Here is a 10,796-nt window from a genome sequence, read left to right as displayed (position 1 = left end):
CTGAGGTGAAAACTGGATTTCGTTCTATAGCGAGTGGTAAAATCTACCATTAAAAAACCTTCAAGTGGTCCGACCCACTGATCCCGTTTTCTTTTTTAATCACTCATTTAATTGGACGAAAAGTGGTTTTTATATTGATAAATAGTGGAATCCAGATAGTAAAGTTAAAACTAACCCTCAAAAGCCAAAAGTTGAAAATTCTAAAAACTAACAAAAAAAAATGAAAACTGGATTTCGAATTCGTCTTTATTTTCTTAGAAGAATAAGTCGTCTGCCAAAATCATTCTTATCCAGACAGTAAAGTTAAAACTAACCCTCAAAAGCCCAAAGGTGAAAATTCTAAAAACTAACACAAAAAAAAATAAAACTGGATTTCGAATTCGTCTTTATTTTCTTAGAAGAATAAGTCGTCTGCCAAAATCATTCTTATCTTGACAAGTACTAGCCCCGCCCACCCACCCTTATTTTCTCAGAGGATATGTCATTTGCCAAAATCAGTTTTATCCTAGCGAGTACTACTAGATTTTTCAGGTTTTGGATTTTTCAACTTTCGAATTTTTCAATTTCTCGCTTTTTAAATTTTGGCAATTTTTCGATTTCTCTAGTTTTCGATTTTTTATTTTCTCGATTTTTGATTTTTTTTTTCATTTTTAGATTTTTGAATTTTGTGATGACGCCATCGAGTTTTTGGTGGAAGTAAAATGTAAATTTTGATCAGCGAGTACATGTTTGGCGTAACCTTTACACAATTGAAAAATTTAATTTTTTGATTTTTCGATTTTTCAATTTTTCAATTTCTCAATTTTAAAATTTTCATTTTTTCGATGTTTCAACGTTAAAATTTTTTGATTTTACAAAATATCATTGGCTTATTTAATTTACTGTGAGATGAGGATTTTATTTTTAGCAAAATTGCCCCACCCACCCACCCCGATTTCTTTTTGATCACTCATTTTATTTGACGAAAACTGGAACTTATATTGATAAATCGTGAAATCCAGACAAAAAAGGTAAAACTAACCCCACCTACGCTTTTTAATTTCATTGACTTATTTAATTTACTCTGAGATGAAAACTGGATTTTATTCTATAGCGAGTGGTAAAATCTACCATTAAAAAAACCTTCAAGTGGTCCGACCCACTGATCCCGTTTTCTTTTTTAATCACTCATTTAATTGGACCAAAGGTGGTTTTTATATTGATAAATACTGGAATCCAGACAGTGAAGTTAAAACTAACCCTCAAAAGCCAAAAGTTGAAAAATCTGAAAACTTACAAAAAAAAAAATTGAAAACTGGATTTCGAATTCGTCTTTATTTTCTTAGAAGAATAAGCCATCTGCCAAAATCAATTTTATCCTGACAAGTGCTAGCCCCGCCCACCCACCCTTATTTTCTTCGAGGATATGTCATTTGCCAAAATCAGTCTCATCTTGACAAGAATTAGTAAAGTTAAAACTAACTCCTCCCCCTCTGCCCTTTGCTTTTGAATAATTGAAAAATCAAACGATTGTAATTAAAAACTGCAAAATTGTCAAACAAATTATCAAATGGAATATTCAAAAGTTGAAAAATCTATAAACCTAAAAATATGAAAACTGGAATTTTCAATTCGATTTTATTAGATTTGTTTTTTTTTTTCAATTTTTCGATATTTCAATTTTTGATTTTCCGGCTATACAGTTGTACAATTTTCCGATTTCTCATTTCTGCGATTATTCTATATGTCGATTTTTGATTTTTTAATTTTTTTGTTTTTAGCAAGTAGAAGAATAAGTCAAACTAATAAAATTCAATAGAAGAATAAATAAATAAATCTTATCTTGGCAAGTACTAGCCCCGCCCACCCACCCTTTATTTTCTTAGAGAGTAGATCATTTGCCAAATCAGTCTTATCGTAGCGAGTACTATTAGATTTTTCAGTTTTTGGATTTTTCAACTTTCGAATTTTTCAATTTCTCGCTTTTTAAATTTTGGCAATTTTTCGATTTCTCTAGTTTTCGATTTTTTATTTTCTCGATTTTTAATTTTTTATTTTAATTTTTCGATTTTTGAATTTTTGATTTTCCGACTATACAGTTGTACAATTTTCCGATTTCTCATTTATCCGATTATTCTATATGTCGATTTTTGATTTTTTAATTTTTTAATTTTAGCAAGTAGAAGAATAAGTCAAACGAATAAAATTCAATAGAAGAATAAATAAATCAATTTTATCTTGGCAAGTACTAGCCCCGCCCACCCACCCTTATTTTCTTAGAGGATATGTCATTTGCCAAAATCAGTCTCATCTTGACAAGTACTCGGCCCGCCCACCCACCCTTTATTTTCTTAGAAGAGTAGATAATTTGCCAAAATCAGTTTTATCGAAGCGAGTACTACTAGATTTTTCAGTTTTTGGATTTTTCAACTTTCGAATTTTTCAATTTCTCGCTTTTTAAATCGTGGCAATTTTTCGATTTCTCCAGTCTTCGATTTTTTATTTTCTCGATTTTTGATTTATTTTAAGTTTTCAATTTTTGAATTTTGTGATGACGCCATCGAGTTTTTGGTGGAAGTAAAATGTAATTTTTGATCAACGATTACATGTTTAGCGTAACCTTAACACATTTGAAAAATTTAATTTTTTGATTTTTTAACTTCCAAATTTTTCAATTTCTCAATTTTAAAATTTTCAACTTTTCGATGTTTCAACGTTAAAATTTTTTGAAATTTACAAAATACCATTGGCTTATTTACTTTACTGTGAGATGAGGATTTTATTTTAATAAGTGGTAAGATCTAAGATTAAAGGAAAAGCTTCAAAATTGCCCCACCCACCCACCCCGTTTTCCTTTTGATCACTCATTTTATTAGACGAAAAGTGGAATTTATATTGATAAATCGTGGAATCCAGACAAGAAAGGGAAAACTAACCCCACCCACCTACGCTTTTTAATTTCATTGGCTTATTTAATTTACTCTGAGATGAAAACTGGACTTTATTCTATAGCGAGTGGTAAAATCTACCATTAAAAAAAACCTTCAAGTGGTCCGACCCACTGATCCTGTTTTCTTTTTTAATCACTCATTTAATTGGAGGAAAGGTGGTTTTTATATTGATAAATAGTGGAATCCAGAAAGTAAAGTTAAAACTAACCCTCAAAAACCAAAAGTTGAAAAATTTAAAGACTAACAAAAAAAAAATTAAAACTGGATTTCGAATTCGTCTTTATTTTCTTAGAAGAATAAGTCATCTGCCAAAATCATTCTTATCTTGACAAATACTAGCCCCGCCCACCCACCCTTATTTTCTTAGAGGATATGTCATTTGCCAAAATCAGTCTCATCTTGACAAGTACTAGGCCCGCCCACCCACCCTTTATTTTCTTAGAAGAGTAAATAATTTTCCAAAATCAGTTTTATCGTAGCGAGTACTACTAGATTTTTTAGTTTTTGGATTTTTCAACTTTCGAATTTTTCAACTTCTCGCTTTTTAAATTTTGGCAATTTTTCAATTTTTTATTTTCTCGATTTTTGATTTTTTTTTAATTCTTCGATTTTGGAATTTTTCATTTTCCGACTATACAGTTGTACAATTTTACGATTTCTCATTTATCCGATAACTGGATTATTCAATATGTATTGTCGATTTTTGATTTTTTAATTTTTAGCAAGTAGAAGAATAAATAAATCAATCTTATCTTGACAAGTACTAGCCCCGCCCACCCACTCTTATTTTCTCAGAGGATATGTCATTTGCCAAAATCAATCTCATCTTGACAAGTACTAGCCCCGCCCACCCACCCTTTAATTTCTTAGAAGAGCAGATAATTTGCCAAAATCAGTTTTATCGTAGCGAGTACTACTAGATTTTTCAGTTTTTGGATTTTTCAACTTTCGAATTTTTCAATTTCTCGTTTTTTAAATTTTGGCAATTTTTCGATTTCTCCAGTTTTCGATTTTTTATTTTCTCGATTTTTGATTTTGTTTTAATTTTTCGATTTTTGAATTTTGTGATGACGCCATCGAGTTTTTGGTGGAAGTAAAATGTAAATTTTGATCAACGATTACATGTTTAGCGTAACCTTTACATATTTGAAAAATGTAATTTTTTGATTTTTCAACTTCCAAATTTGTGAGATGAGGATTTTATTTTAATAAGTGGTAAGATCTAAGATTAAAGAATAAACTGCCCCACCCACCCACCCCGATTTCTTTTTGATCACTCATTTTATTGGACGAAAATTGGAATTTATATTGATTATTAATACTTCTACTACTTTTTCGTAATCTGGGGTTATGAAACGTCGAGAAAACCTGAAAGTAGCCATTCTTCCGATGGGTCCGACAACCAGTGGAATTAAGTAATGTGTTTATTATTTTTTGTACACTCATATTTCATCGAAATACTGAGATGGTGGGGGATACGGGGATTTACAGTTCGTTTGAAATAATCGGAGTTCAAATTAGTCATAATTTTATCAATACAGTTAGTTTTGGGAAATACCTGTAGGTGCATGGACTGAAGTTCTAAATTAAAAGAGGTTATTTTTTATCAGCCGGAACCACGAACTCTAATCTCATATTAATTCTCCTATCTTTCCTAGAAATAAATATTCAAATAAAAGTTCAGAATAACATATATTTTTTAATTCATCAGACGTCATTGTTTCATAAAGTCTCTCTAGGTAATGTATTTATGTTTGTCATTATTTGATCCATTAATAAACTTGTAAGATCTTTTTTCCCCGTTCTTTATTTTTTATTTATACTGGATTTCATTTTTGTACATTGTAACTATTTATATCTTTTAATTCTTGTTCTAACAGATTAATTTCATCATGTGTTCATGTACAACTGATTGGAAGCTTTTACACTTTTAACCGTATTTTAATTGTATTGTGCATAATTTTTATTCAATTTTTTTACGATATCACTTATTTAGTCATTTTTGGTTCCAGCTGCTTTATAATCTGTTTGGGATGTGGTTGGAGTTTGTTTAGTTTTAATTTGTTTGCGTTTGTTGTCGTATGTACTTGGTACTTTCACTGGGTACCTACTCGGAAAAATAGTACTCCAATTTAAATAAATCAAACATAAATAACATTCGCAATTTCCTACCAAGTAGATATATTTTCTATAACAATAGTATTGCTACTGTATTAAACAACGTACTACGTGACTACCTTACACGACTACTTTTAATAAATTACTACATCACTACTTAGGTACTATATCGGCATCACACAACAAGAAGGCGCCGAAAACTTCCTCAACTTAGTACTCTCCTCAATCTTCATTTCCCTCAATTTAGTCTCCTCCTTGAGGTCCAAACCCATATTCAACACACCCACCAACGCAACACTGGGCCTCTTGCTGGTACTAAGCTTCAGCGGAATATTTAACTTCTCTTTTGTTGTGGTGGAAAAAGACGACAAAAGCTTGCGTATTGGTGGCGACAGAAGTTTCCAATCGAGGTCGTGGGGACTTTGGGCACCAAACACAAACGAGACCACCAATCCCAGTATAATCGTTATCAGGAAACCCAAACCGGAGTACCATATGTACGAAACGCGAAAAAGGAAGAAAACAGCGTCCCTGGAAAAGAATCGACAGAATAAATATAAACGAGAATTGAAGTTGTAGTACTTGGGTTCGGGTGGTGCTTTTAGTTCTGTCGTGTTGAAGCAGGAACAATTATTGGTACTGATGTATTTGGTTTGTTCGGTTAGTGAGTCGTTGGCTATGGCGACTTGTTGGCCGATGCACATCAAGGTGATTAACGCCGTAGCGGTGATACTACCTAGTATGGCTCCCTAGAAATTGGGTCATCGATTTATCGATTTTACATTTTTATTAAGGTATACTTTTGAGTTCGACCACGGGAAAAACATTCCTAAGGAGAATAACCCCAAAGTTATGCCACCAGCCATTCCGTTGAAGCTTATTGCGACTTGCATTATACTACCCAACTGAGAAATAACGAAAACCTGAAAACTGAGTCGTTATTCGGGGTTTCTTGGAAATTAAAATACGTACCAACATAAAACTGATGGCTCCGTAGACAATCGAGATACACTTGGCCCAAAATGCCTCTCTTGATTCTTTGAGCGATATTTGGAAAGCCCCACAGACAAAATCTTGCATGGTCACGGCAGCCAAACTGTTCAAAGCGGACGCCACAGTTCTGAAACGAACCCCTAAATGTTAACCAAAATTTAGACATTGTTGTTGTATTGTTACCCTAGACTGGCTGCGAAAATCCCAGCCACAAAGAACCCAGTGACCCCTTTATACTGACCCATCTCTGACAAAACATACAATGGTAGTATTTGGTCGCTGGCACTAATCTGACCTGATTCCTTAGGGTCACAATCTTTGTAATGCGCCACCATGACCATACCGGTGTAGAAATTGATAATGTACACCAGAATTAAACCGAAACAGGATGTCCACAAAGCTCTATAAAACGAAACAGTGAGCATTGAGTTGGTACTTTGTGGAAGCGTACTTTCTGACTTGGCCGATGTTTTCTACCGATAAGTACTTCTGGATGGACGCTTGATTGGAACAAAACATGGTCATCCAGTAGAACGTGCCACCGATCACTACGGACCAGAAGCTGTGTCGTATTGTGGGGTTCGGGTTAAAGCTGAAACATTGATTGTAGTACTAAATTTAAACAAAACTTAAACGGTACTTGAATAGTTCCAGTCGTTCTGTTTGGTAGTTTTGCGACCAAATGAAACCCATATCGCCAATCGCGCGTTCCCCTAAGTACAAAATGAGTACTATCGAGCCTAGAAGTACTGCTGCTTGGAAAGTATCTGCTATAATGACGGCTTTCATTCCTCCCTGAGAAGCATAGAAGATGCAAACTATGTAAACTGCACTCACCGCCACAAAAACATTTAGTCCAGTCACTACAAATAATCTATAAATAAATAAATCAACGGTACGACGGCAGTACTCACCATGACTCAGTGCCAAAGCTGGAGCATACACCGCCACACTAGTGTACAAAATCATCTGAGAAATATACAAAGCACTAGCGAAGTACCGTACAGATGAGTTAAATCGCATAGATAAGTACTCGTAGCTACTAGTCAACCTCAATTCCATAAACAAAGGTAAGTAAAATTTCGACGTTAGTGGTACCACGAACAAAAAGGCACAACATATCATCAGGAACTGCGTTCCGTGGTTGTACATTTCAGCGGGATTCCCCAAAAGCTCTATCGCTGTAATGAAACTTTAAACAAAAATATGAGTGAATAGAGCGTCACGTTAACATTTACCTTGCAGCTAGAGACATAGCCATGGGGAAAGTACCCATGGAACTTCCTCCTAGGAGAAAATCGCTGCCGCTGGTTTGCTTCTGGCCTACGAAACCATAAAAAATGCCGATGCCACACGAGACTAATAACATAATCCCCAGAACTAGGTAGTCTGCCCATGAGAAGGTGTTGTGGGTCGTGGTACCGTCGCATTCTGTTGGTACTACTAAACAATTAGTGGTGTTTTCACAATAAATAGCGTTGTTACCTGTGTACGATGCATTAAGGTCAGAATTGGTGCACTGGACGAAGATAATATTCGACGAGAGTACTACTAAAAAAAGTACTGTTTTCAGCCTCGAGTGTCTTCTACCCGTCATCTCAGCGTTCGACAAGTGTAACGAAAATAAATAAATATTTTACATAAATTAGGCTAAAACCTGCAACAATAATATTTATTTTAGTGTATACACTTTTATCAGGAAACGTGACTCGATTAGGTACTAATATTTTTAACAGGAATTTTTCACGTCACACGGTACTTACTAACACCACAACCTGGAGCTTGAGTCCCCTGAATCTGTATTATCGCCGAAGTAAAGAACTCCTGAATTGAATTTGAATGATTTGTCGATTTGATCGACTTCTGTATTTCATTCGAGTGACTTAAAAAAAAAATCTACACGAAACTTAAAGACGGTAAATTATTGCGTGAAGTCACAGTGTCAACTGAAAAGTTGACACTGAGTAGCACTAATAAATAAGCTCTGCAATTAAATGAAAACGTTTTCAAAGAGAAGGGATAGTAGTCGTAAAAATCTGTTAAAACTGCTTTTAACAAAAACTTTTCTGAGTAATTAAAAACGAAGAAATGGATTTAATTTTACTGGAGAATTGTTCATAGTTTAATTTGGCTGAATGAATCATGAATAATGTCTATAAAAAATGTGTATAGTATTATATATAAAATGTGTACTCACTCGAAAATTTCTCTAACAAGACTGTGACCCCCGTCTCGTAAATAATTTGTCAAGAACGTGTAAAAGTAACATAAAAGCGGCGGCCGATCGCTCTAATTTGTAATTACGAAAAATTGTAAATTGATGGTTTAATCCACGATAAAAGCATTTTCAAAACAACTTTATTGGAATCAAGAACGATTTCATTAAAGCTTTTCCCGACTAAAAATATCTGGATGAGAACAAATTACTGCGTCACACTTCATTAACTAGTTTTATCCACATTCTGCTTTTTATTTATTCGTTTTTAATTATTTTTTAAGTGAAGCGATTTTCACTAATCGCCGGCTTGTACTATTTCGACCGCGGCAGGCGCGGACTTTTTGTTTTTGAAAACAGGTTGTGCAGAGTCGTGACGTCTTTTGATAGATAATTATGTTGTCCGGTATTCGTTTAATTGCCCTCAGAGGTGTATTTCTTGGAATTAAAAGTGTTCATCGACGAAGAAATCTGTCAATAGCGTTATTGGTGAAAACCAGATCAAACCAACGAAAAATCTACTACAGTTAATACGTCGTGCTGGCTGAGGCTGGTTGTAGCAATAAAAATAACACTCCATAAAGTCGACGTCTTTTAATTATTCCTTTTGATTGGGATCAATTGAAATGTGCATGACATTTTACACATGTGTTTACTGTGAGATTACACATTTGCACGGTTGGCCTGGGATACAGAGGTGATAGTTTTTTTGGAAGGACCGGTTTTTGAAATTATATAATTGATTTTCTATTATGGAGTCAAAAATTTTGTTGTCAGTGTTATGGAAAAGTAATTACTCATTACTCCAGTAGATAATTTTCAAGTTCAAATTTCTCCAGTAATCCTCAAAATTTCCGTCAAGTGATCTATAAACAGAAGCAATTTTGACATATTTAGTTTAATGTGATGGCCGCAAATTCCGCACGTATTTTATTACCATATCAGTCTACATCTTGGTTACAATGAGACACAAGAAAATATAAACAAATGTATTAATTTTACCATGTTTACGACTGATTCTGCATAAATATGATACTAGTGAGAATTTTTTCAAGTGGAGAGATTTGCAATTGATTATTTTCCAGATAATGCTCACTGAGACAGGTTATAACCGGATTATCAGATTACAGAAGTGAATTTACCTGAAGAAAAACTAGTCCTTGAATATGTAAATGAAATAAATTAATTGTTGAAAGATTTGAATAAAACGGGAATTTTTTGCAATGATTTCAAGTATTTTCGGAAGATCATTTACGTTGGATATTTTTCCAGGAAGCCAAATTGTCGTAATACTCATTAAGATGTGATGTGATAGTTTTCTTGGTATTTTGTAATTTTCATTAAAAATACAGCATATACCTACTTCATTGACAAACTGAGAGGGTTTTTGAATCAGCACTTCTTGTATCAATATACAACACTAATCACTATATAATACACCATCGGGATCAGGAACAACGCAAACCTGAAGCAGAACTGAAAGTGTAATCTTTTGCTAATGGTTAAATAAGTACGTAACTAGAAAGGTAGAGATAATCCATCAGGTATATTATTCGTACACAGCTAATGGAAACTGACTTCCAAGTGCTAAATAATATTTACCTGTACATACTATCAAATATTTGTCAAATATTTCAGTTTAGTTTTACGTGCTTTCAAAATTTTGGAGACGATACGATATTTGTAGTTTTTGTATAATATTTACTCCCTAGCGTAAGAAACTATTGTCCATCGAGCGTTTCATGGCCCCGAGAGTACGAATAAAGTGGTCTCCCGTTTCCGTCTGTGTGTCCACCTGTCTGTCGTCTGTGTTGATTTTTGTTATGCAGATCTTCTCCAAAACTACTGGACTAACCAAAATTTGGTGTTTTATTTTTGAAAAAGTTTCAAAAAAACCTTGCGTTCCCCTAGTGTGTGAAACAATCTTAAGAGTTACTCGTTTGTTGTAGACATTTTTTAAGAAAAGTTGGAGGGCTGCGGTATTTTATTTTTGATAGAATTTAGAATTTTTTTCCAAATTTCTGGGTCTTCGGTGTTTGGTTTTTCAAAGAGTTTGAAAGAAACTTGGGGGTTGCTAGTTTGTTTTGAAATTTTTTAAAAGAAGTTTTCTGGTATTTGATTTTTAAAAGACTCTGGAAGAATTTTTGCGGTCTCTGGTATTTTTTTAGAATTTTTTTTAAAGAGATATTCCAATCTTTTTAAGAATCCCAAAGAATCTTGAAAATTACTGATTTGTTATAGAAAATTTTAAAATAATGTCGGAGTTCATAAGTGTTTTGTTTTTCAAAAAGTTTGAAAGAATATTGGAGTTTCCTAATGTATTTTTTTAAGAATGTGGACAAATCTTAGTGGTTGCCGGTTTGTAGTAGACAAGTTCTTTTTCATTTTGGAGGCCCCTGGCATTTTATTTTTAAAGAATTTTGTGGGACCCAAGTGTCTTTTTTTTAAGATGAAAGAATCTTGGGATCCCATGGTGTGTTTTTTAATATGAAATATTTTTTTGGGTCCATTGGTATATTGTTTTAGATTTTTTTTTAAAG

At 33.5% G+C, this 10,796-nt stretch overlaps 2 protein-coding genes across 4 annotated transcripts in view; one reads left to right on the top strand and one right to left on the bottom strand.

The window, feature by feature from the left end:
- The window catches only part of LOC135129997 (transmembrane protein 198), a 106,055-nt gene that overhangs the window by 37,360 nt on the left and 57,899 nt on the right, over nucleotides 1–10,796 (top strand). The gene's annotated exons all lie outside the window — the stretch shown is intronic.
- Nucleotides 5,095–8,517, bottom strand: LOC135130421 (sodium-coupled monocarboxylate transporter 2-like). 3 transcript variants are annotated; one of them, XM_064057801.1, is made up of 11 exons: nucleotides 8,239–8,517; nucleotides 7,527–7,698; nucleotides 7,280–7,481; nucleotides 6,956–7,233; nucleotides 6,682–6,904; nucleotides 6,493–6,633; nucleotides 6,225–6,443; nucleotides 6,021–6,168; nucleotides 5,849–5,971; nucleotides 5,631–5,797; nucleotides 5,095–5,579 (listed from the first exon to the last, which is right to left on the bottom strand). In XM_064057801.1, exons 2-11 carry the CDS (start codon nucleotides 7,636–7,638, stop codon nucleotides 5,213–5,215), a joined length of 1,980 nt encoding a protein of 659 aa, XP_063913871.1. In that variant the 5' UTR covers nucleotides 7,639–7,698; nucleotides 8,239–8,517; the 3' UTR covers nucleotides 5,095–5,212. The 3 variants fall into 3 exon arrangements, with proteins under 3 accessions (XP_063913871.1, XP_063913870.1, XP_063913872.1); XM_064057800.1 differs by lacking the exon at nucleotides 8,239–8,517 and adding an exon at nucleotides 7,805–8,009; XM_064057802.1 differs by lacking the exon at nucleotides 8,239–8,517 and adding an exon at nucleotides 7,805–8,009 and having other exon boundaries at nucleotides 7,280–7,472.

The sequence above is a fragment of the Zophobas morio genome, unplaced genomic scaffold, assembly GCF_036711695.1.
Source record: "Zophobas morio isolate AGI-343-1 ecotype UQ-CSIRO unplaced genomic scaffold, CSIRO_AGI_Zmor_V1 ptg000017l, whole genome shotgun sequence".
Taxonomy (NCBI): domain Eukaryota; kingdom Metazoa; phylum Arthropoda; class Insecta; order Coleoptera; family Tenebrionidae; genus Zophobas; species Zophobas morio.
This window is presented reverse-complemented; position numbering and strand designations above follow the sequence as displayed.

Coding starts and splice junctions, on each gene's coding strand:
- LOC135130421 (XM_064057801.1), bottom strand. CDS start 7,638: ATGACGGGTAGAAGACACTCGAGGCTGAAAACAGTACTTTTTTTAGTA. Junction 6,905..6,955: donor AGCTTTGGCACTGAGTCATG/GTGAGTACTGCC, acceptor GATTATTTGTAG/TGACTGGACTAAATGTTTTT. Junction 6,634..6,681: donor GAACGACTGGAACTATTCAA/GTACCGTTTAAG, acceptor TCAATGTTTCAG/CTTTAACCCGAACCCCACAA.